The sequence below is a fragment of the Ruditapes philippinarum genome, unplaced genomic scaffold, assembly GCF_026571515.1.
Source record: "Ruditapes philippinarum isolate M1 unplaced genomic scaffold, ASM2657151v2 ctg653_1_1_1_1, whole genome shotgun sequence".
Lineage (NCBI taxonomy): Eukaryota > Metazoa > Mollusca > Bivalvia > Venerida > Veneridae > Ruditapes > Ruditapes philippinarum.
The window spans coordinates 36895-64089 of NW_026858620.1; the positions used below are offsets into that span (position 1 = coordinate 36895).

The 27195-nt window shown below is 34.6% G+C and overlaps 1 protein-coding gene across 4 annotated transcripts; it reads left to right on the forward strand.

Moving 5' to 3' along the window:
* LOC132753729 (uncharacterized) lies at window positions 1–27195 on the forward strand. 4 transcript variants are annotated; one of them, XM_060744230.1, is made up of 42 exons: window positions 1–159; window positions 989–1223; window positions 1908–2091; window positions 2640–2781; window positions 2933–3169; window positions 3715–3952; window positions 4208–4326; window positions 4936–5148; window positions 5283–5633; window positions 5928–6185; window positions 6555–6856; window positions 7052–7195; window positions 7808–7955; window positions 8410–8580; window positions 9218–9346; window positions 9787–9822; window positions 10401–10518; window positions 10933–11069; window positions 11793–11907; window positions 12486–12625; window positions 12865–13005; window positions 13296–13325; window positions 14096–14210; window positions 14562–14797; window positions 15236–15350; window positions 15578–15834; window positions 15981–16095; window positions 16479–16627; window positions 17260–17374; window positions 18004–18191; window positions 18405–18519; window positions 18897–19114; window positions 19339–19491; window positions 19859–19984; window positions 20518–20643; window positions 21301–21426; window positions 22939–23056; window positions 23605–23705; window positions 24392–24424; window positions 25582–25623; window positions 26226–26349; window positions 26718–27195. In XM_060744230.1, exons 1-42 carry the CDS (start codon window positions 78–80, stop codon window positions 26851–26853), a joined length of 6378 nt encoding a protein of 2125 aa, XP_060600213.1. In that variant the 5' UTR covers window positions 1–77; the 3' UTR covers window positions 26854–27195. The 4 variants fall into 4 exon arrangements, with proteins under 4 accessions (XP_060600213.1, XP_060600214.1, XP_060600215.1 ...); XM_060744231.1 differs by lacking the exon at window positions 25582–25623; XM_060744232.1 differs by lacking the exons at window positions 20518–20643; window positions 21301–21426; window positions 22939–23056; window positions 23605–23705 and having other exon boundaries at window positions 19859–19894.

Consider the following 27195-nt stretch of genomic DNA (forward strand, 5'->3'; position numbering starts at 1 on the left):
CAGTTGAAATCTTGACTCGAGTCTTCATATAAAAGCAACATTCCTCCAATCACTCGTATTTTTTCGCCACTACTAACATGTTAAGGATTACACTGGTAGCCCTTGTGGCCCTCCTGGGTACACAAGGGGCCCAGGGTGCCGCGACAACCCCCGCGCCAAGTAAGTTTATCGTTATCGAAGCATTAGTAACATAACCATTTTTTTTTCTTTCTTCGTAAATATATTTTTTAATGTTCTATTATAAAATTGACCGAATTTACTATTGCGTTATATTTTCATGCAATTTATTTAACTGCTTTTGTTCTGCAGCATAGCTTTCTTGTCAAATAAATAGCTTTGAAATATGCGCTTTTTTCATTAACAGGATATATCTTGTCAGGTTAGTCGAATAATATTTTGCGCATATATATATTCAATTTTATAAAAGACTTTTCACATAAAAATAAAAAAAATAAGAATCTGAATGATGTGGTATGCAAGGACCATTTTTTATGTGTGTTATTTTATACAATCGATTTCATAGGAGCTGTCTGATTATTGTTAGATAAGTTGATTTTCTTTTATTTTCCGATTTATTTATTTATAGAGAGTGAGACATTTATTGAATTCAGTCATATAATGTCACAGTGTTATTCAAATCCATTTCATGGCATTGAAGTTTCTAAGATAACCTCAATATAAACACATCAACGGATGTTTCAAAATTCAAAATTTTACCGGTTCATGTTTTATGTTGAATTCTGCTTAAGCCGGTGCTGAGGGAGGGCGTGGACGGTAGCTTATAGTTACCACTACCGTCCATGAACAGGTTCAATTAAACCGAGTCTGCAACATTTTCAATTTTGCCGTGTTGAGCTTTCTTTTAGGGATTCTGTTTTTCTCTATTTTAATTTATCAAAACTGCTGTTGCTGATTTTTTTGTCAAAAAAAAAAAAAAACAACAAAAAATAAAAAAATAAAAAAAACAAACAAATCCTTGATATTGCAGATTGTGGATCAAACCCTGCCGATATTGAGTTTTTGCTTGACTCTTCGGGGTCAGTAGGATCTTCAAACTTTCAGAAACAATTAGATTTTGTTGCCAAATTTGCTCAGGCTTTCGACATTGGACCAAGAAATGTGCAGATCGGTGTAGCGACATTCGCCTCTACTCCACACAATGAGTTCAACTTAAACACCTACCATACCAAACATGACTTGGTGGCAGCCATTCATAAAATCGGGTATTTCTTTTATTATGCTTTTTTTTTCAAAAACAAAAAAAATACAAACAAAATTACTAAGAAAAGAAAAATATACAAACCAAAACACGGCTTATCTGTTAAAGTAAAACTAAAGTCATTTTTTAACAAAATATCGGTTTCAGTGGTGTTTATCGGCTATGTAACACCGGTTTGGAGTTTTGAAGCTTAGGAATTGACATCGAAGGCCGTGTGCCTGAGTGTTTAATTATTTCGTATAAAGGCTATAGTTTACAAAACTATCTTATCTGAGGGAGAAAAAATAACAGCTGCATATACATGTAGTCCCTGTAGTTTAACACCGTTACTTTATTATTTTTTTTCATCTCTTCTTTGAATATAGTGACAAAATCACGAGGGGTGTACAGACTGTTTTGCCAATTCATCCAGAAAAACATCTACGTATTTTAAGATTTTTTTTTAAATAAGTAGTTCAGTATTATCAGAATAGTTTTGACATTATTCCAGCTAGACATAAATGAGTGTAGAAGCTTGTGTAAAGTACCTATCATTTTATTTCTTCATTCTAATATTATTGTTATTTTCGTCAGGGCTAGGCGGACACCTTTTCGGCAAAATTTGAGTTTTAAACCAGTTTAAAATCTTCTGATTTTCTCATGATTTCTCCAGATGAATCGTTTCTTGAAACTCATTTAAACCTTTCAGTTATCACTCTGGTGGAACACGAACTGATCTCGCTCTGAAGTATGTAGAGGCAAACAGCTTCACCAAGCCATCAGGGGACCGCCCCGGTGTTGCCAACATTCTGATTGTGATGACGGACGGCAAATCAAATATGCCCCAACTCACCCTTGCCGAAACGAAAAAGCTGCACAACATGAATGCCAAGGTAACGTCATCAAACATTTATGTTGATGCTGTTTTGTTGTGTTGTTATATTATTATTATTTATTATTATTATTATTATTATTATTATTATTATTATTATTATTATTATTATTATTATTATTATTATTATTATTAGTATTATTATTATAGTTATTATTATTATTATTATTATTATTATTATTATTATTATTATTATTATTATTATTATTATTATTATTTATTATTATTATTATTATTATTATTATTATTATTATTAATATTATTATTATTATTGTTATTATCATTATTATTCTTATTACTATTATAATTATTATAATTATTATTATTATAATAATTATTATCATTATTATTCTCCCACGTTAAAACTACTTTTACACATCGATATCTTAAAGAATGATTTTTTAATTTTTACTTCATTGTTGAGCCAGCACTTTATTCATAATAACATGTAAATTTTGTGCAAAACATGAAGCGACACCTATCGGGCCTGCGATACACATATTTTCAGAAGCACTCAAATAAGCTGTTATTGTATTTACTGTACTTAAGGTATTTGCAATTGGTATTGGTTCCGGAGTTGACAAAAATGAATTAACTGCGATAGCAACAGACGCCAAGCACGTGTTCCAAGTTACCAACTTCGACGCCCTAGGAACACTTCAGGCCGAGCTGAAGAAAACAGCCTGCAAAAGTACGCACTTAATTTAACCTTTCAGTTTATAACTCGTGTATAATAATAATATGACATTTATAAGTAAATTTTGCCAGAAAAAGTCTGTGTTCGGGTTTTTTTCATAAATGATTATATTGCAATAATTCTTAAGCCTTGTTTACATGTACAGTTGATGGTGGCTGGACCACATTCGGCTCATTTTCACCATGTTCAAAATCTTGCGGAGGTGGGACCCAGTTCAGAGAAAGGTCTTGCACGAGACCACGACCTGCTAACGGTGGTGCTCAATGTACCGGAAATGCAAGGGAAACAAGAAATTGTCACACGGAAGCTTGTCCAACAAAACCACCACCGACAACAACAACAACACCAAGAACAACACCAATGCCCACCACTTTAGCATCCGGTAAGACTAAAGACTCAAGCTATAAGCAATTCTATAGAAATAGTGTAATAATGATGATTGTGGTAATCCTCCTCCACATCATCATCATCATCATCATCATCATCATCCTCATCCTCATCCTCATCATCATCATCATCATCCTCCTCATCATCATCATCATCATCATCCTCATCCTCATCATCATCATCATCATCATCACCCTCATCATCATCATCATCCTCATCATCATCATCATCCACCTCATCATCATTATCATCATCATCATCATCATCATAATAATAATCAATATGACGCTTAGATAAACTTATACTAATTTATACTTTTTATAAAAATAAGTAATCGCTCAAGTAAACAAAAAACGCAGCTTATGGAAAATGTTATAGCTCAAATTATATTTCAATAACAGTAGAGAACTTCCGGTCAGAAACGTTTTTGATAACGGCCGTTTTGTTCCTTATGTCTGACGAAATGTCATGGAAATTGCTAAAAAATAATATATGACTTCAGTTTTATATCCAAATGAATGTTACATTTTTTTTCCATAGGTTGTAATGGGACTGAGCCAGCCGACATTGTGTTTATATTGGACGCCTCCGGAAGTGTTGGGGCAACCAATTTTAACAAAATGCTCGTTTTTGTAAACAAGTTGGTAGACGGATTCCCGGTTGGCCCCACAGAAACACATATTGGTCTGATCACATTCGACTCCAAGACCTATCTACAGTTCCATCTTAACAAGTTCACATCCAAAGCTGACATCAAAAGGGCAGTTACAGCAACAAAGTAAAGCAAAATAACAATTATTTTTAAAAAATATACTCGGCCGAAGTAAAACTTGTTAACTAACACATGTTATTTCTAAGTTTTCATATAAGTAATGCTTGCATAATCATGATATAACAATTTCTTGCAGCTAAGAAAAATGCAACAGCAACATTTTATTAATATAGGAATTAAATTATAAGCTGTGTTAAATGTTTTGTGGAAGGAGGCATTGTTAAATGCAGTATTGCTAATTTTTTATACATTTTTTCATAGGTACACATCTGGCACAACGCACACAGGTGACGCAATCAAATATGCAAGACAGACCTCCTTCTCCGTACAGAATGGCATGCGCCCTAATGCTGCTAAGATAGCCATCATTGTTACTGACGGTAAGACAAATGCCACAGTTTGTTAGTAACAAACAAGATTTTGTTAGTAACAAACAAGAATGTCTTAGTAACAAACAAGTTAAAGCAGATATGGTTATGCTTAAACTTGAACTTTCCGAATAAAGCACTTACCACCAAAGGGTTTTAAAGATCAAATATTTCCTTATCACATCAAATGCAAGTTTGTTTACTTATAACTTGAGTTCATTGAAGAAAGAAATACACTAGTTAAAACCTGTACCATATACCATTTAATTCCCTGAAACAAAATCTTGATTCTTTTACCATTTTATCAACAAGAGAACTTTTTAAGTGATGCTCAAAGATATAAAAGATTTGATTAAGGCTATTAAGTAAATATTATTTTAAAAATAAAGATACTACTTATATTTGAACATTTTGAACAGATACCGCAGCATAAACAGAATCTAAAACTCGCTTTCGACACAGATGGTGGACGAATGTTGGAGGCAATAACGAGGCTCTTTACTAAAAAAAGAGAACATACCAATTAAAAAACTTCTTTTAGAACAGACCAATTAAAAACCTTTTGAAACTCATTAAAACAAACTTTGGTGACAACAAATGACTCTCTTTCCTTTCTGACAGGACAGTCCAACAGTGCTGCAGCAACTTCGTCTGAAGCTGCACTGCTCCGTAAAGCCGGTATTACAGTTTTCTCTATTGGTGTTGGTTCGGGTGCTAAACTGTCCGAGTTGAATGCCATGGCAACCGACCCTGATGCAACACACGTGTTCCAGGTCACAAACTTTGCCTCTCTAGACAACATCAAAGGATCGTTATCAAAGAAGACATGTGAAGGTATTTGTACATGTTTGTATTGAACATCTAGGTACTTTGTAATTGAAATCGAAATCTCATTTTATAAATATCTTAGACTAATGATATCACACCAAACGATTTATGAAACGGAAATATTATATTTTTAATTTTAGTGAAGGCAACAAGTCCACCACCGACACCTGCACCACACAAGGCAGATTGTGAAGCCCAGGCTGATATTGTTTTCTTGCTCGATTCTTCCGGTTCAGTCGGCTCCAGCAACTTCCAGAAAGTCAAAAGCTTTGTCCACGATTTAATGAATAGTTTCAACATCGGACCAACATCTGTACAGGTTGGAGTTGACACGTTCCAGTCATCTGTTAAGTCTGAATTCAATATGAACACATACCATGACCGCCAGTCTATACAAGATGCCATCAACAAAATCCCTTACCACTCCGGAGGCACTAACACAGCTAAAGCAATCACTTTCATGAACACTGACAGCTTCAGCGCCGCACATGGTATGCATTTTATATCATCAAACATAGTTAATACGTGCATTATTCATTAAAGCGCCATGTACTGTATATAGATATATTTAAAACGAAAAAGATGAAAATTTTCGACTGATGGCCATGAGAAGAAGAAAACACGTGCTTATTCTTCGTCTTTAACCATGTATTATTATCCAATTATATGCCGTTTGCTTATGTTTAGTGTTGTCATCTTCTGTTTATCGTCGTGAATTTTTAATAACTACATTTTTTCTATTATATCAAAATATTTGATAAACACCTTATTAATATAACTCGCAGGCGACAGACCAAATGTTCCAAACGTAGCTATCGTTGTCACTGACGGAAAGTCGAGCAGCGCCACGGCAACAGCCGCTGAGGCCAAGAAGCTCCGAGATGCTGGGGTAACAGTTCTTGCCATCGGTGTTGGTAGTGGTGTGTCAAAGGCTGAACTAAATGCTATTGCAACCGACCCAGACAGCACCCACGTGTTTGCCGCTGATAACTTTGATGCTCTGAAATCATTGAAGGCTCTTCTCTCAACCAAAGCTTGTGAAGGTATGTACTTGAAATTTTGCAACAAACGTGTTTGTTGTATATTCGAAGAAAAAAGATTGATATTTTCTGTTTAAGAGTTTTCAATACGGAAAATTATCTTTTTTCTTTGGAAGATTTGGTTCTAACATTTCTAATCTGTGTTTTCAGTTTTCATATCTATATTGTATTTAAACGTTATTTTACGTCAGTGTAAGGTGTTGTAGATCCAAACAAGATCCTTGACTAAGAAAAAGTCGGAGTTTATTTCTTACGACACATCCGAGATTAACTTATTAAATGATAACAATTTTGATAATAACTTTCTATCGGCATTATATGCAAAACAGATGCTTCTTCTGACCATCTTCATCAAAAATTTTAATGTTTCAGTTTCTAAACCAGTAGTAAACACTACAAAAACATGTGCGGCTAAGGCAGATATTCTTTTCGTTTTGGATTCCTCGGGCAGTATCGGACAGACCAATTACAACAAAATGCTTAAATTTGTCCGTGACGTTTCGTCCAAATTCGATGTAGGACCAGACAAGGTTCGAATTGGAACCGAGATTTACAGCGACAGAACTTACATTCAGTTTAACCTTAACAAATACCAAGACGGCGCTTCGCTCGACAAAGCTATTGCCAATATCCCATACAAGAGGGGTACAACAAACACAGGACAGGCGTTAAAGGTTGGTTTAATTAGATTGTGCTCTGTCTTTTTGTAAGAAGCATAGATGTAACGTATATATTATTTTCTGTCCTATATGCTTTTCTCCCTAGAGTAGCTATTGCTTAAAAGCAACATATGTAAATGCTCCTAAAGTTAGAGGGTTAAAACTAGACACTAATCTCAACATAAGAAACTAGCTTGTTGTTTTTTTAAGGATGCTTACACCAAGATGCTCACTGTTGGAAATGGTGACAGACCAAATGTTCCAAATGTAGTAATTGTCGTCACAGACGGACAATCAACCAATCGTCCATCCACATTGGCAGAAGCTAAGAATCTCCAAGCTACTGGTGCACAGGTAAGTTCGACCTCTTGTCTAAATTACCGCTATAAGGTTACGTAACTATCACAAAACGTGAAGAAAATATAAAGTATAGCTTCAATTTCCGTGACTTGAACACACTATATAAGCGTCAACGCGAATAATAGGAACGAAATAGCATAACAATTTAACGCTTTTGAAATAGCTACTTAATACTGATAGCGTGGACATTCACCGCTGTAGATGGATGGATGGCAATACGCAAAGAAACGGTTGTTTGTCAGTTTGTTCTTTGAATATATTCTGGACTTTCATACTTTTATCTCCTACCAAAATTAAATGGTCATATGAAAAATAACAATAAGTTCATCATGTCATACATTTCTAAAATGAGCCGCGTCACGACAAAACCAGCATAATGGATTTGCGACCAGCATGGATCCAGACCAGCCTGCGCATCCGCGCAGTCTGATGAGGATCCATGCTGTTCGCTGTCAGTTTCTCTAATTGTTATAGGGTTTGTAAGCGAACAGCATGGATCCTGATCAGACTGCGCGGATGCGCAGGCTGGTCCGGATCCATGCTGGTCGCAAACCCATTATGTTAGTTTTGTCGTGACGCGGCTCATATATTTTCAATATTTTATAGGTATTCACAGTTGGTGTTGGTTCCGGTGTTGACAAATCCGAGTTGAATGCTGTTGCTACTGACCCAGATAATACGCACGTGCTCACCGTGACGGATTTCAGCAAGTTGCAACAAATTACAGCCTCACTTAACAACAAGGCCTGTGCTGGTAGAAAAACTTCCATTATGATCTCTTGTTTTTTTTTTATTTCTATATCCACTTGCCCCTAACCACTGTGGGTTCGATTCCCGTAAGAGACTTTGGATTCCAATATATGAGGAAATTATCTAGCTAGCTTACGAAACGTCGTTGGTTTATTTATTTATAGGACGCCAATATCTCTAAAATCAAGCATAATTAGCTGTAAATTTGTGTTTTATAATGGTTCGATATAAAAAGGGTAAGGATCAGTATAGTTGGAAAAAAATAAAGTTTTTCTTAAATTATGAAATCTGAAATACTTGTGTGTTGAAACAGTTTGTCAATAACATGATTTTATTCTAAGTTGGTCTTTCATACAGACTGCACTTATATTGTATGTTCCTATATGAATAGCTTGATACTTAATTTGTTTTCAATTCACGCCTGCAGTAATATATATTTGAAATGTCATTTGTTTCAGCTATACCACCAACCGGACAGTCACTAACACCAAGGCCAGGTACCACAATAATGCCCGATGCATGCCAGGATCAGAATCCCCAGTGCGCTGCCTATGATATCCCCAAAGTATGCACAGACTATGCAGGCTGGGCAAAAGATAACTGCCAGAAGAGTTGCAATTTCTGCCCAAGTATGACTCAACTGCTTTAATAAGTTACCTTTTAAATGAGCCTCGTCATGACAAAACCAACATAATGGGTTTGCGACCAGCATGGATCCAGACCAGCCTGCGCATCCGCGCAGTCTGATCAGGATCCATGCTGTTGGCTATCAGTTTCTCTACTTGTAATTAGGGTTGGTAAGCGAACAGCATGCAATGGATCCTGATCAGACTGCGCGGATGCGCAGGCTGGTCTGGATTCATGCTGGTCGCAAACCCATCATGTTGGTTTTGTCATGACGCGGCTCAAATATCTTGTAATCATCTGTTTATCCATCTATGTTTTCAAGTTAATCCACCTTTGTTTTAACACACAATTTCTAAGTAAATTAATAAACATGTGCGTTTGCAATTGGTATAATTACAGTGAATTTGTATGGAAGTCAAAATATATTTCTTTTATTTACATTTTGCAACCTTTACGGCACATCACAGCGCGTTCAGTGCTACTTTCTTCAGGTGTTAATTATCTAACATGCTCTTAATTCACAATTAAAACATTAAATTGAACACATGTTTGACATTTCTAAAGTATTAAAAAATATGGATTTCTGACGTATAATGTGGCTTAAATGAATATAGTACTGAAGACATTATTACTATTTAGATGCTCTCCAGCCTACACCACCACCGTGCAAAGATGCAATCCCCAACTGCCACGAATATGCACCAAGCGCATGTAATGATTTCAAACCATGGGCCAGTGATAACTGCAGACAGTTCTGTGGATTTTGTCGTAAGTTGTCGTGTATTTTTAGATTTCAAAAAGTCAATGTGATATTTCTTATGAAGGCAAAGTTAACAGAAAAAAACAACATTATTTCAATTATTTGCCATACAATTTAATTCAAGTAATTTATGTAATTTTAAAGTAGATATAGGAGATCAAGATATCGGCAGTATTGCAATCTGCTATGGCTTTTTTATTTATTATGCCGTTTTATCTGTAAAATTAATACATACGTATATAATCAAATGCAAATGTTATGAAAATATCTTATATAATACGCAAGGAAAACACAGAAGAAAGATAATTTGGAATGACATTACTAACAAGATGTAATACAATATTAAGTACATTAGTAAATCTAAGCTGCGACTGGGCGTGTTGTATTAGATGAAATATTTTGCAGGATAGATACAGAATTATTTTGTTTTTAATGTTTTCTTATTCAGAACTTGGAAGCGGCAAACAAGTGCTCACAGGTTTCTGTAAGTGTTATCATTATTATTATCATTAATATCATCATCATCAGCAGCAGCAGCAGCAGCGTCATCATGATCATCATCAGCGTCGTCATAGGCATTTATTTTATGATCCATTTTGAATTTTGTTTTGTGATTCAAACCTTTTATAGATATATTTGCAAGAAAAAAATGATACACACAGATAAAAGAAAGTTACATTTAACAGAAACTGTTCAAGTTGTACGTTGGCTGATGGTATATTTTTATAAATACTTCCCTTTTTCACACAGTGCGTCACTTACCCACACTTAAATTGTTTCGGATAACTCAAACTTAACAACAAAGCGTCACTCACCAACACTTAAATTACCTAGGATACCTCAAACTAAACAGCCAATGCGTCACTTATTAATACTTAATTGCCTCGGATAACTCAAACTAAACAGCAAATGCGTCACTTATCCACACTTAAATTGCCTCGGGTAACTCAAATTAAACAACCGATGCAACCCTTTAACATTCACATATTAATTAATTCATTTTTCTGTATTATTATTTTTATATTTTGTTATTATCTACATTTGTCATTTCATCCTTTCCAGTCGGCAAGTGTTATTACAACGGTAAGACCTACAATCAAGGTCAAACATGGGATGACGGTTGTGCTTACGAGTGCACGTGCGATGACGCCACACAAGGACGTTACAGTTGTTACAACAAGTATGGCGTATTCTTTTTGGCGATTATGTTTATTTAATTTATTTTAAATAAATACCTATCGCGTCTTAGCTTGATTTAATTTTTTTGATAAAAAGGAAGATGGTCATGGTACGATGTAATTGAAACTATACTAATATGGTGAAGACTTAAGAAGCCAGCTTTGACTTTTTTGTTGACATTGTTCGTAATATGTAATCTTGAGAGAGTATGACAAATGTTAGCATCATTTTGACGGCACAACATTACCATTTGAGTTAGTGTAAATACCATGCATTGGTAAAAATTAGTAAAAAATTCAACACTATGTTCATGTACATTGCAAAATATTATTACGTTATACAATGTTGTTAACGGCTAATGCTAACTCTATAGAAAGGCCTAGGTGCTAAGTCAGTTTTATGTGTTTTCAAACAGATGTCCACTCTATTACAACTTGCCACCACAATGTACCCTGGTAAGGAAGGGTGGTTGCTGTTTGGAGCCGGTATGTGACTTCAAGGGAACACATCTTACCACGAACGGACAGACAGTTGGCAAATACAACGGAGTCAGTAAGTGAACCGATTATAGTGTACAATAATTTATGCAATATTAATGAAACGTTAACTACAATTATTATCAATTAAGTGATGGGGTTTCTGGGAACAAAAAATAAACAACAACAAAGAAACAAATAAAAAACGAATTGTAATAACGAAGTAGATTAACCACATCAAATAAAGACACTTCTCTTAATAACTTAAAAAATGTCTTGAAAAAAATATCAGCAGAAAACTTAATTAAAGATCTCCAAGAAAGAAAGAAAAAGATAGTATATCTGGATAACCTTGATGTTTTTCACATTACATAACACCTGTTTATTCTTGTTCTATGTTTGCAAAGTCGGTTAAAAGAAAAGTACTAAATTGTCGGCTGAATACAGGGCACTTAGTGCAGTAACGGAATAAGTCCTTCTTGGTTTAATAGTAGTTATAAATCAGTTATTGCACTAAAGTGACGACCCTGAGTCTAAACTTAAATGTAGACGACATCTTGTGTGATTGGGGGCATGGTTTTTGATTTTGATTGTCATGGGTGCGTTTAGTGTATATTTAGTACAATTTATATTAAGGAACTGCAGGTAGACAAAAAAATCTATTTTCTTCTTCATTTTCTTGGATAAAAAAACTTATAAAAAGTGAAGGCCAAGAGGAAGCTACGCCGCGGTGAATGTAATATAAGAAAAGGAGTTTTGTAGATTATGAAAATCAATGTAAACTGTACAATGTTTTTAGATGTATGTATGTACAAGAACCAACCTTACTACCAGGGACAAACATGGCAAGATGGCTGCGACAAGAGTTGCTATTGTCAAGATGGTTCAGTCGGTCTCTGGACTTGCCAATCTGTGTAAGTTCATCTTCAAATTCAAAACATACTGTGGACAAATCGGCTCAAAATCGTGAAAGTATGCCCACCCAAGTGTAATTGATGAATACATAATGTAAAGTTAAAAATAGAATAGTTTTACGTTTCGTCATAATTTGTATTATGTTCAATTTTATATTTTACTATGCAAAAGTAATAAAAAAAATTCACGTGGCAGACGGAGATTTTTTTATAGATATCGTTCGGAATGAATCGAGAGCGTTCAATTTTAGGATGCTTTTTTAATCACCATAATAATAGTCAATCATTTTAAATATAATACCAGTATTACTTCAGTTAAACTTGACAGAAAAATAATGAGCTTTATGTCACTTTAAACTACATTGATGTGTACAGCTGCATAAAGAAAGTAAATTCGTGCAATGTTCAATAAAACTTATAGATTTTTTTCTCACCATTGATTAATCTTATTTTATTCAATAAAACCATAATATGAGATTTTTCATGTAAACCCGGTGTTAAGATGATTTCATCACATTTTCAACACCCCAATGGTTACTTTTCAAAAACTGAAGAACACTTTTATATAATCTGTTTAGGTGCGGACATTACGATAACTTACCATCACAGTGTCGTCTGGAGAAGGCTGCTGGTAAATGTTGCGAAGAACCAGTCTGCACATTCAATAAACAATTCGGACAATTCACTGGAGCCGGAACACAGTCTGGAAAAGGATCTGGTAATTACTTCCGAAATTCTAGTTTACAAGATTGAACAAAATTTGAATAGGAAATGATAATCGAATCTTCTTCTTTAAGATTGCAAAAACTACATTTTGTTTTAATCCTTTAACGTGTTAAACTTGTGAAATGATTTCTAATTTTGATTTGGAATACTATTAGCCATTTGAGATACTAAAACATGTACAAATATGTTTTTATGACAACATTTTTTTACCCTTTTACACGTGTACTACAGGTGCTACAAGTTATACAACACCACCACCATGTATAGACAAAGATGCTAACTGTGTCAGATATCCCAAAGGCACGTGCAATGACCACCAGTACGCAGGCTGGGCACAAGATAACTGTGCAAAATTCTGCGGATTTTGCAAAAGTAAGTTACGAAGCTTCTAAGAATTGTATAAATGCAAAATTCACTCACAATCGAAAAACTACATTTATTTTTTCTAATTCAGAAATTTAAACAATAATTTTGTGCAATGTTGTTTAAAAAATACACCCCCACCCTTCAAATAATTATCGTTATCTTCCAGTCTTAATCTGGCAGGATATAGAATAATATAACATTGAAAATTTCTCAAATGAAAATAGAAACAAAACAAAAACAACAGTAGATCATTCTTCTACACAACATAAATTACATGCAGAATTTTTCTTTTTCAGCGAATGCTGTTCCAACCCCAGGACCCAATGGTAAGTTATGACATACAGATTTTTATAGATTGTAATTTAAACACTTGTGTCATTAAAATTAAATATTCAGTGTCAGTTTCATTTTCTTCAACTTATAAGGTTCAGTATTCATTCATGAAAGGAAAATATTATTTTCTTTTCAAGTTTCTTTATAATCAATCATTAATCATTTGGTCAGGATAATTTAAACAAGAGAATAAAACCGCTTGATTTTCAATTCATTTATATATATTAAGACAGTCTCTAGCATATGAGCCGCGTCACGACAAAACCAACATAATGGGTTTGCGACCGGCATGGATCCAGACCAGCCTGCGAATCCGCGCAGTCTGATCAGGATCCATGCTGTTCGCTTACCAACCCTATTACAAGTAGAGAAACTGATAGCGAACAGCATGGATCCTGATCAGACTGCGCGGATGCGCAGGCTGGCCTGGATCCATGCTGGTCGCAAACGCACTATGTTGGTTTTGTCGTGACGCGGCTCATATATGTTTGCGCAGTCTCCAGATTTTATGCGTAGAATTTTGTGTGTTCTAAATCTTTTTCATATAAATATTAAAAATAACGCATTATACAACCTTTTTGGCGTAAATCAGGAGTAAAATTAGTAGGATCATTCTGAAGTTGTAGCAAAGATACAAAGTTAGCAAAGTACAGTTAGGATAAGACCCTATTTAATATCACATGTAGGGTGTCTATAACTTAAGAAATTTTTTCAAAGTTTTATTAAAAGTTTTATAAAATATGTTCATGTTTTGAATGTACAGATTACTGTGTATACAATGGTAACTCATACAGACAAGGACAAAGATGGGACGATGGCTGCGATCTGGAGTGTGTTTGTGAAAACGCTCAATATGGCTTCTACAGATGCCAAAAGAAGTAAATATATCTTAATTTAAACTTTATACAATTGAAAACGATTCTTCTTTAAAGGGACCGTTGAGTTTTATTAAATGACTATACAGCTAGACGGGGCAGTGTCTGACGAAAAGGGCCGAAAAGTTGCGATTGCTATACAGCTAGACGGGACAATGTCTGGGGTTATACAGATTGTTATACGAAAAGTATGTAGTTATACGGAAAGTAGACGGTTAAACAGCAGTTCGGCGGATATGCAGACAGTAGGTAGTTATACGGCATATTTGTCACACCGTATATTGGTTACAATTTCACTTCACTTTTTTCGCATATATAGAAATTGAAGATACATGTACATTATATCTTATTCAGATGTGCTGATGTGGTCAACCTCCCACTTGGATGCAAACAAGTTAAAACACAAGGCGCCTGCTGCCCGAAAATCGAATGCTCAGGTACCTCAGGTTCCTTCACTGGGTCTCAAACCGTCCCTGGAACCATTGGTGGTTATCCAGTACCTTCACCAATGATGACACCGGCCCCAGGACAGACTCTTGCACCAGGAATGGTCCCAACAGCTCAGCCTGGCGTTATCACAGGAGCTCTGAGTAAGTTTGATCAAATCAAACAATAAGTCCCAAGAATTCAACATAAGATTAAATATTCATAACATATTAACTTGTCACTTAGTTGACTTCTACTTAAACTATCTTTAGCTGCATTTCAATTTCAAGATAACATTTTGCTTTGTTTGTTCTGCAATGTTTAGCTAATATTAAACATTATTCTTCAAATCAATTTAAAGTTTTTATATCAAGACACTTAATGTGCTTTTACATTTATATACATGAAAATTGACAAAGCGTGGGATATCATACATACTATAAATAAATGGATTCTCTGCAAAGTTTTCGTTTCAAACACTCTTAAAACCGGTTGAACTTACTTCTCAAGAAAAGCAGGGGACCCAGAAAAAAGACGTTTCTTAGTAAATTTTTAAATAAGATTTTATAATAAAAGTAAATTGTTGTTTCTATCGTGATCAGATGGCTGTCTCTACAAGGGTACACTGTATTCAGCCGGAAGGAGATGGGACGATGGCTGTGATTACACATGTGTATGCAATGATGCCTCTACCGGACAATACAAATGCACACCCAAGTTAGTATATCTTTCTGAAAAATCTTTATAATAATGTAACTAGAAATTAAAGGACCTCCGCAAATCATTTGCCTCAGTTATTTTTCGTTTTAAAAACTAGCAAGGGAATTTATCAAGTGATGGAACAGCCTAAAGCATTCTCTAAAAACATTTGCTGCTCGGAGCAATAATTGATGATTTTGTAATTAACCAGTATAGAAATATTAACGGTCTGTATATCCTTTAAGGTGCCCATCATTTAACAACTTACCTGCAACGTGCCACATGCAAGACAATCCAAATGATCCTTGCTGTCAACAACCAGTGTGTACACCGGGTACCGGAACCGGAACTAGTGGTTCCGGAGTGGTTCCCATCCCAACATACGGAAAAGGATTCACTGGATACGGTCGTCCAGTCATGCCTTCAATTGGAACTGGAACAGGTGGAATGAACCCAACACCTATGCCAGGTCAACCAGGTGTAACTATTACCGGAACCGGAAGTAAGTTTATTTTATCTGAGATGTTTTGTCTAACATTATTGCTTATTCAAAAAGAGAACGAGTATCTTTTAAATGGGTATACAAATTTCTTTACTGATGTTTATTATTAACATTTAAAATAATTTGTTCTACTTCATTATTTTCAGGGGGATGTGCCTACAACGGTAAGATATACGGACAAGGTCAGACCTGGGACCAAGGTTGTGCCTACCGCTGTGAATGTATTGATGCCAATGCTGGTCAATATAGGTGCACTGAAAGGTAAATATGTTACATATAAAGTAATGAAGATTGAGAGACCACCTCCAATTATGTTGGTGTTTATTTTGATAGTTAAATTATGCGTGTATTTGTGAGTACGATATTATCATTGTTTATTCTTGGCCATGAAAGCTCTTATGATCATTTTAATTGGTGATTGTCATCAAGAAGAAACAACCCACAAGAAATCATCATTGGAGAATGTATTGTTATAAAACGACAGATGTCCAGATAACGTGTTAATGTATTTTAGCAATACATTTATATTCACAGATTCGAACTGTCAAAACCTGATAAAAGTGTTGTTTTCGCGTAAATATTCAAGAGTTATCGTTATTATTTACATAGGCAGTTTCTAATTCAACATTTTCCCCCGTTTACAGATGTACAGCTTACACGAATATCCCATCACAATGCAGACTTATAACTGATCCCAACGATGCTTGTTGTAAAACAATAAATTGCGACTTTAGCAAACCAGCCACCACCATTGCACCATTGTTTGCCCAGACGACACCCGTTGCCGGAGCAGGTATGAATCTCAATATTTCTTAATTAGAATAGTAAAACTGTTACCATAACAAAACGATTATTTGTTCTACATTAAGTGTCCATGGACTTTTATTTTTCGGAGTATTCCGATATTTGATTTTCAACAGTGAACTGAAAATAATTCCTCGCTTTTTAATTCATAGTGAATTTTTCCAAGTAGCAAACGTTTTGCCAAGTAAAATGCATATGCTGTTTTTCAGCCATGGATAAAGACAAATTTCTGAGACTTTGAAATATAAGCAATCCAGGTGATGTGCTACACAAAATTTCAAAAAAAAAAAATTAACCTAGCATGACTAAGAAAGAGATTATAACATTAAATAAAATCGAATTAATACTCATAGGTACAATAAGAAGTAAGATGTTTGCTTTGCTATCCGGTTTATGGCCGTGATAATGTCAATACGCCATGCGCGTCTGCTTCTAGTTTTTCACTAGTTAAGCGAGATTACCTATATAAAAGAATATTATTAGTCATTTGCTCCAAGACTCGAAACAGTCACTTTCCCAGGAAAAAAGCAACAAAGACGCGATAATTACTCTGATTTAAAATATATCTGTAGTTTCATTAACAAACTATTTTAATACAGAACGATTTACCGTATTTTTCAGCTTTCTGCAAGTACCAGGGTTATTACCATCGACAAGGTGAGGTATGGAATGATGGATGTGGTCTTACATGCAGATGTGAAGACGCCGCCAACCATTATTATCAGTGTACAGACAGGTAAACTTAAAACCTCGACGTGCTTTATGAACAAACCATATTAGAGCGGCCCTCAGCCTTATTGTTTAAGTATTTTATTGTCGCAAATTTCATTTTCCACCTTAATTACTTTGATTTTACAATTATATGAAACGATTTATCTAACAAAAATACATATAATTAACCTCTAGAAAACTGAAGGCCGCTATCTGTAGAAATAGGATAGGAGACATTGTACCATTGTTTGCTCACACAATATTCAGGCGAAATCACTACATTATTGACTCCTAGTCTGTACAATTTAAAGTGTATGTGTTATTGCGATAATCCAACACGTTCATAAAAGAACGGGCTCAATTGAAAGATGCATATGTTTTTAGTCAGTTTTGCACCCTTTTCCAATCAAACATAGGGTTTTTATTATGTTTAAGCAGCCATTTTTTTCTAGCTTCAACAAAACGCTGGCATTGACAGTTGGAAAGGTCATTTGTCTTGTTTAACAGTTGTGCTTGTGAAAAATGATGCGTCTTGACCTCTGCGTTGACCTTCTAAGGTCATCAAAATTGAAACAAAATTAAAATCTTGCATTTCTTATCGATATCTTCTGTCGTAACTCTTTCGCAATTGTCATTTTAATATTTTCATTCCAGATGTCCAAAATATGACAATGTACCATCAACATGTACCTTTGTTGCTGATCCCAAGGACCCAAGTTGCTGTAGAGTACCTCAATGTCAGGGAACCGGCTCCGGAGTTCAGGGCTTCACCGGTTCATTCGTTGGATATGGACGTCCACCAAGCTTCAGCCCAACAAGTCTGGCCAAGACTGGATACGGAAGTAAGATTTTTTTTAAAGATTAAACCATATGTCTTCTGTTCAGTATGTTTGGCAGTGTATACAATCATTTTGTTGTTAAAACTGAATAATATAAAATGAATAATGCGTAAAGAAGTTATGCTTAACAAAACCAAAAGGAGTCATTTTGAATGAATATATGATTTACTTTAAAATGGCCGTTTGAGGAAGCTAATTGTCTTACTATGTTAACAGGTGCTTGTCTGTACAAGGGACAAATCTACAAACAAGGAGTCACATGGCAAGATGGATGTGATTATGAATGTGAATGTACCGATGCTTCCAAGGGAATGTACAAATGTACAGAAAGGTCTTTACTCTATTTAATTCAATTAATTAATTTCTCATTAAAATATTCCATACATTAATTCTCCGGGTAAAAAGTAATTATCGTGTCCATTTCGAATTTCTAATCAAGATGTTACCTAGGTAAATTGGATTTTTAAAACGTTAACTTCCGTTATTTGTTGAATAGTATGCATTGAAAAGTAACAAATGTCAGGTTCGCGACAAACAATTCCTTTAACATATTTCGTCTTGTTGTTGTTGTTGTTGCTGCTGCTGCTGCTGTTGTTGTTGTTGTTTTTGTCTTCCTCTTTTTATTCTCATTGAATTAGCCGTGAAAATTAAAGAAATACGTTATTTTTATAGAAAATAAAATAAGCAATATTTTCATAAACATTTAAGATGCCAGAGGATTGCCTCCGTACCAAATGGATGTCAGTTCGCCCAGGATCCAAATGACGCTTGTTGCCAGGTATTAAAATGTGACCCTACCTCATCTCTCGGGACATGCACGGATAAACTAGCCAACTGTGCCGGATATGGAACGTACATTTGCGGTCAGAACTACCAAGACTGGGCCGCCCAGAACTGTGCCAAATATTGCGGTATTTGCGGAGGAGGTAAAGGGAGATAACTTTTTTCTTTGTATTGGATAATAACTGATTTGATGATAACACGGAAACACAGTTTAATATGATCTTTTTTTTAAAGAAAATCACACATTTTGATAAACAATGTAAATTTCTTATCTCTGCTTCCGTATATTACTAATCAAAAATCACAAACAAATGAATTACTGAAATGTGCGTTATTTTCACTCCCTGTTTTCTTTTTCATTATAAAGGTACCAACCCACTGACCGGTGGTGGTGGTATTGCTACAGGCGTATGCAAGGACGCCATACCAAACTGTGACCAGTACGGAACTAGTGTATGCGCAGATCCTCAATATAGCGGTTGGGTTAGCTCTAACTGCCGTAAATTCTGTAACAAATGTGGTATGTGTGATCAATCACATTATCAATTTAAATAAGTACATGTATATACTATCATTTCCGTAGATGCTTTATTGCTTTTTTATACATAATGCGCATGCGCGAAATGCTATTTCCGTTTCTATGGAAATATCGCATTGTAAAAAAAGTTTATATCGAAGACTGGCAGTTTTAACAGAGTTTATTTAGGTTTTACTGTTATTGGTTAAATTTAATTCTGTATGACTGTTAAATTTAATTTGCTATTCATTTTCTTAGAAATATAAAATAAATGCATCCATGCCTTTGAAATGAATATATTTGGTTATCTTTCTATTTCTTTGGGTTTTTTTTTCATAGATTAACTCACAAAATGTTTTAATCAATCTAGTAACTACTGGAACAGGCACTGGAACTGGAACTGGAGGTACTATGACCGGCACTGGCACAGGAACTGGCACAGGAACCGGAACTGGCACTGGAGGAACTGGTACTGGCACCGGCACTGGCATGACAGGTATAACTTACATTTTATTTGTATTTATTTACTTTTTTTATTTTTATTTAAGTACAAAACTAAAACTTCGAGTGTACAAAAGATGTAACTTAATTAATTCTAAATTACCAAAATTCTCATTAATTGCTTTTATATTAAGCAGTCACAGAAAAACAAAAACAAATATATGAGCTATGATACATTAATTAACACCTAACTAGAGGTTTACTGGTGCGAAACCCAGGTAATCCTCGCATGTATCAGTGCTATACACTTGGCATGTTAAAGAACCAAGAAATCTATTCAATAAGAGCTAGGGACAGGTTCCCGGATTCCCTTGTATCTCATAGCTTTCTCTAGAGTCTGCTACTGAAAATAAGTGCTTTCACTTTTGTAGGTTATCCTTGACCGCCCGGTCTATAGAAAATCAACAATAAATCAATCAATCAACACGAAAAGCTATAAAATGTTTTTGTTGTTTTTTTTTATATCTAAACGAAAAGATTGACAACGGACGAAAACAGCTTATATGCAATAACATTTTGTTTCTGCAGGCACTGGAACCAGCGGATCTTGTGTTGATGTACTAACAAACTGTGCCGAATACACCCAGGCAGCGTGTATGAACCCCTATGTAGACTGGGCCAAGAAGAACTGTGCAAGATTCTGCGGTTACTGTGGTAGGAATCTTTATTCACTAATTGAATACAACTATGATATGAATAGTGATGATTTTGATTATGGCGTTCACCTTTCAAATTTTTCAAACATAGAAATATTGGTTTAGAGTATTTGAGTCATGTGATTGTGTACCATGAAAGCAGCATGTCTGCAGATTCATGCTAATTTTCATGAAATTGTAAAATATTGTGAAGGGAACAAAGAAAATAATTTTCACGTTGCAAACAGAAATTACAACACATGAAAATTACCAATAAGTGATCAGATATGTAAAAATAGCCCTTATTGCGTTAGTATCGCAGTAGAAATATTGTCTGAAAAAATACTAAACAATCGGCGTAAAATGTAAACATGAAAATTATTAGTTTTTATCTTGAATCTTTTTACTTTTATTAAAATATCGGTTCTTTTTCTCAAGTTTGACTTTTTAAACAATTTTGGTTCATCTGGAGGCATGCGTCTTTAAGTTCTTTCAAATCTATTACTTGGATAAACAAAACTTAAGAGGAAAAAACTTCACTTATAGGATCGCTGACCAACATTGAAAATGGAATTATGAACTTTATAAGTAAAATAATGTCCTTTTATTTTATGCTCAAACATTTCATATTGATTTTTTTATGTTATACACAAGATATTTTGTAACATGCTTGCAGGTATGACGGGAACTGGTACTGGCACCGGAACTGGAACTGGTGGAAGCGGAACAGGAACCGGAACGGGTGGAGGAGTTATTACAGGTTTTAACACAGCAGCACCCGGATCAGGTTTCACTGGATTCAGTAAGTAATTCTATTTTGTTGTTATTGTTGTTGTTGCTGTTGGTTGTTGTTGTTGTTTTTAATTATAAATCAGAAGTTTTTGAATAAACACTATGATTAATTACCTGGTCTTTGGAAACCAATCACGAGCATGTACTTATATTTATCACAATTACAAAAAGTGTAAAATTGGCGCGTGACATACCATGGTATTTATTTGTATTTATGGCATGAAAGCCTTTTAAATTTAACCGGTCTAAGTCAATGAATCACAGTTTGACCAAAACCCGATACATCTCTATTAATTCTGCCAAGTCTAATAAAAAATGCAAAAAGTGAAGAAAACACAAAGAGATGGCAAAATAACAGTTTCTTTCGTGTTGTCGCATTTTCGTGCAAAGTCGAAAATTCGACATGGCGTTCAACCGCCACCATCATTATATCTTTTGAAAAATGGAAACTTACAAAACAGTAACTTTGTTAACAAGTACACACTATCCTTGTGTAACGTTTTTAAGGCACACAAACCTTGTCGGTGAAAAGCTAGCTCACCACCGAGAGTGGTTTATGCCCTTATATATTGGATACTATCCTTTATGTGAATTCATCATCTTTTGTTTTCGCATATTGTAATGCTCATTATATGACGTTCTCCCAACGTTGTTACATTACTTTCCCCTCCGAGAAGTCTCGTCCCGAGACTTGGCCTGGGAAATCTGTGGGTAGGGCAACTCCGGTCTGGCAGTTATCTACATCCCCCCACACTGGCCACCAAATGTAACGTTTTTAAGGCACACAAACCTTGTCGGTGAAAAGCTAGCTCACCACCGAGAGTGGTTTATGCCCTTATATATTGGATACTATCCTTTATGTGAATTCATCATCTTTTGTTTTCGCATATTGTAATGCTCATTATGGGTATTATGACGTTCTACCAACGTCGTTACATTACTTTCCCCTCCGAGAAGCCTCGTCCCGAGACTTGGCCTGGGAAATCTGTGGGTAGGGCAACTCCGGTCTGGCAGTTATCTACATCCCCCCACACTGGCCACCAAATGTAACGTTTTTAAGGCACACAAACCCTGTCGGTGAAAAGCTAGCTCACCACCGAGAGTGGTTTATGCCCTTATATATTGGATACTATCCTTTATGTGAATTCATCATCTTTTGTTTTCGCATATTGTAATGCTCATTATATGACGTTCTACCAACGTCGTTACATTACTTTCCCCTCCGAGAAGTCTCGTCCCGAGACTTGGCCTGGGAAATCTGTGGGTAGGGCAACTCCGGTCTGGCAGTTGTCTACATCCCCCACACTGGCCACCAAATGTAACGTTTTAAGGCACACAAACCCTGTCGGTGAAAAGCTAGCTCACCACCGAGAGTGGTTTATGCCCTTATATATTGGATACTATCCTTTATGTGAATTCATCATCTTTTGTTTTCGCATATTGTAATGCTCATTATATGACGTTCTCCCAACGTTGTTACACTTGTACTTTATTAGATACAAAAAACAACTAATTATTTCAGGCGGAGGATGTGTATACAAGGGTAGATACTATGCCGCCAATGATGAATGGGTAGATGGCTGCGATTACAACTGCACGTGCGTAAATGGACAGACTGGTTTCTACAGATGCGTTGACAGGTAATATATTTTTGTTTTACACCAGTCTATAATATATGCTTTTTTCTGAAAACGACTTGCTTTTAGCGCCAAAATCTATATTCTTTTGCTTAAAAAGGACGCCCCTTTCTTTTACCTAGAAAAACGTGTACATGGTTTACCATCCACTATGTTTGTCCAAATGGTGACCTACTTTTGCTTGACTATAATGCTTCGAATTGTTCTGAAATATTGGCAAGTATGCCATCAAAGTCAAGCTGTATGTGTATGAAGTGACCAACTGCTAAATTTTCTTGAGATATTTTGATTTTTGGCATTTTAAACCCGTGTGCTTAAGTATCGTACACATACAGCATAGAACACATTTTTAAAGTATAGTTAATTGTACACATTCATATAGTATCTCTCACATAAAGTATTGTTCATATTAATAAGGTGTCGTACACACATAATGTATCATACACATAAGGTATTGTACACATTTATAAAGTATTGTATATAATCGTATAATTTAATCATCGTGTGTCTGTTGTTGTTATGTTATAGTTATATATTGTTTTCTCCATCAGATGCCCAACCTATAGCTTACCAGCCGGTTGTGTATTAAAGAAAACAGCAGGACAGTGCTGTGGTGTACCCGATTGCACAGGAACAGGAACCGGAACTGGAGGTTAATATATACTTTAAAACGCTTGTGTTTCCGGTCAGGAATTTTCATGTTGTGTTTACATTATGTTACTAGTATTTTATCTCTTCTTAGTCTCTCATCTCTATAAGTATCTCTAGCCTTATTTTTTTGTATTTATCATGCAAATTAGTTTTGTCTACAAGCTTTATTTTTTGTGTCATTTTTATGGTATCTGCATTATTTTGTTGTTAATGCTCATTTGCTGTTTATAACACTGATGCCCATATGGGCCTAGTTGAAAAAATAAAACTTGAAAACTTGAAACTTGAAAGCTTAATTGAATTGATATATTGTCAAATTAACAAGAAATATCATGTAAAACAAGGAAAATGAAATTTAAAATAATATCATATTATAAACTCTCACATACATTAACAGTATACTAAAAGACCATTGCATTAATATCGCCACATGTTTTACATGCATAACTTAAAGTGACATTATGCCCACCCTAGGGTATATGACGGGGACCAGATTAAAGATAAAATAAGTTTTGCATTTTGTCATGATTCCATACAAGATCATTATTAACTTTGCATGAACGGATAACTCAGGGTACCCCAAGTGATTTTCTGTAAATTACATTATATCTCATTTGTTTTTGTTGCCATTGCTATTGAGATGTTTCACAAAGTTTATGGTTGCTAATATTAGCCTGATATTTCCAGGTTCTGGTACTTCTGGAACCGGCACAATGACAGGTGAGAAATTTTTATATCTGCTTCTATATCATAAAATTGTTTTACGTCATCTTCATTTGTAGATGCGGGAAGGATGTGATTTGCTATTTATCAGTTAGTTTTAGATGCTGGACAAATGTGATTTGTTCTTTATAAATTAGTTTTTGATGCTGGACAGATTTGATTTGTTCTTTATCATTTACTAGTAGTTTTTTACGCTGGACAGATGTGATTTGTTCTTTATCAATAAGTTTTTGATGCTGGGCAGATGTGATTTGTTCTTTATCAATTAGTTTATGATGCTGGACAGATGAGATTTGTTCTTTATCAATTAGTTTATGATGCTGAACAGATGTGATTTGTTCTTTATCAATTAGTTTATGATGCTGAACAGATGTGATTTGTTCTTTATCAATTTGTTTTTGATGCTGGACAGATGTGATTTGTTATTTATAAAAGTTTTTGATGCTGGACAGATGTGATTTGTTCTTAATTAATTAGTTTTTGATGCTGGACAGATGTGTTTGTTCTTTATCAATTAGTTTATGATGCTGGACAGATGTGATTTGATCTTTATCAATTAGTTTATGATGCTGGACAGATGTGATTTGTTCTTTATCAATTAGTTTATGATGCTGGACAGATGTGATTTGTTCTTTATCAATTAGTTTTTGATGCTGGACAGATGTGATTTGTTCTTTATCAATTTGTTTTTGATGCTGGACAGATGTGATTTGTTCTTTATCAATTTTTTTTTAATGCTGGACAGATGTGATTTGTTCTTTATCAATTAGTATTTGATGCTGGGCAGATGAAGTTTGGTCTATATCGATAACTATTTGATTCTGAATGTAAGTTGTTCTTTATCAACAGCATTAAATTTGTTAGTTTTTGATGTAGGACGGATGTTATTTGTCCTTTTTCATTTAGTTTTTGATGTCGGGCAGATGTTATTGGTTCTTTATCAACCAGATGTTGATGCGGGACAGATGTAATTTGTACTTTATCAGTAAGCTTTTGATGTCGGAAAGTTATCATTATTAAGCTATTGATGATGGACAGATGCTATGTGTCGTCATCAATTAATGTTTGATGTTGGGCGGATACCATTTGGTCTTTTTCGATTTAACTTTGATAATGGATTTGAATAAGTTATGAACAAGGATTGTGGTTTTCAGGAGGCACTGGTACAGGTACTTCAGGAAGTGGAACAATGACAGGTATGTAAATTAGAAACAGTGTGAAAATATTAGGTTGGACGGTGCTGTTGTATTGATAGTATTGACAGTATTGGTCAATTTATTTAGAAATTGATTTCGGGTAGATTATTTCGGGTAGATATTGCACTGTTCTGTAGATACAGAGTATAACTCCCGTTTAATTACCTATTGTATTGTTTATAGTGTTCAATTTCAAAAGTACAAAAAATACATACTTAGCAGAGCATACAAGTTGTAATGGTTAAATAAAATGTTATAACTTGATGTCTTTAGATCTTAAAGTACTTTTATGGTGATAATATTTTTTTTTTATTGAAAAGTATTATTTTGTCATAACATTGACAAAGGCATTTTTTTCTTTTTTACTTTTTTTAGTAAAATACCAAAATAGCATTTCAATTTTAACAAATTTGTTTTGATGGTTATTTGTTGGGTTTTTTTCTGCAAATTATACTCAATCTATTAAGTTTGCCATAATTTTAATTCCTTTTTCCTAAATCTTTTGTCATAAACAAAACAGCTTGTTTTCTAATTATTTGTCATTAACATTGCCCTTTCTCATCTACCTGTATTTGCTTATTTGCTAATATTGTGTTTTACAGGAAATACACAGGGTTGTTTCTATAACAACAAGCTATATCAGCAGGGTCAGTCTTGGAAGGACGGTTGCAAGTACAACTGCCAATGTGTTAACGCTGCTACCGGCCAGTACAGTTGTTCTGCTCTGTACGCCACTTAAATACTTCTCTTTTGCGTTGAATTAAACAATATTTCACTTTTAACAATTTTGAAACTGAATTTATTATTATTTCAACAAATAAAAGAAAAAAAGTTTAAGTGAAGTGTATACTCAAATTTTGTAGTGAAACATGTTTAAAAAACACGTGACTCTTTAAGTTCATGCTTATCTCGTTTATTAAGATATTTTTTCAGTTATTTTTATTTTTAACAAAGGAAATTATAAAATAGTACATGTAATTATCAACATCCACGTGTATGTAATACAGCTGAGAGATTTAACAACAATTTTACTATGTAAAAGAAAGAAAAATTTAATTTCACATTCAGATTGTCATTCTATTTTACTTTTTCAGATGTTTGAATTGGCAATTACCAAGTGCTTGCCACTTAGATGCCCCGGCACCTGGAAAATGCTGCCAGACACCCAACTGTCCCGCCGGATATACCCTCAATTACCCACCAGGTTACGACAAGAATAACCCGCCATAAATTCACGGTGCTCATGCTGTTTTTTGCTCAGTAGAAAGTGTACCATAACGAACTGATTTATGTTTTTTTGTTTATAATTTGTTACACATTATGTGCTATGTTTTTTTCCTGGCTATATATGTCCCATGTTTGATATATAAATATAAAAAGGCATGCATAACTTTCATAATGATCTGAGAATTTACTGAATTTTGTATTTGTAAGAAAAATTGAAAAAAGAGTAAATGTTGCTCATATTACATCAAGACGTGCCTTAAAATAATAAAAAAATGGCGGCATGTTATTTTACTTTTATATGTTACTGTAAAGTGTTCATATATCACAATAAATTCATAAAGAATT

Excerpts from the sequence above, each read along its gene's own strand:
- LOC132753729 (XM_060744230.1), top strand. The coding sequence starts at position 78 with ATGTTAAGGATTACACTGGTAGCCCTTGTGGCCCTCCTGGGTACACAA. Across the intron at positions 15,351-15,577 it reads CAATACAAATGCACACCCAA|GTGCCCATCATTTAACAACT; the intron begins GTTAGTATATCT and ends ATATCCTTTAAG. Across the intron at positions 16,628-17,259 it reads GACACCCGTTGCCGGAGCAG|CTTTCTGCAAGTACCAGGGT; the intron begins GTATGAATCTCA and ends CGTATTTTTCAG.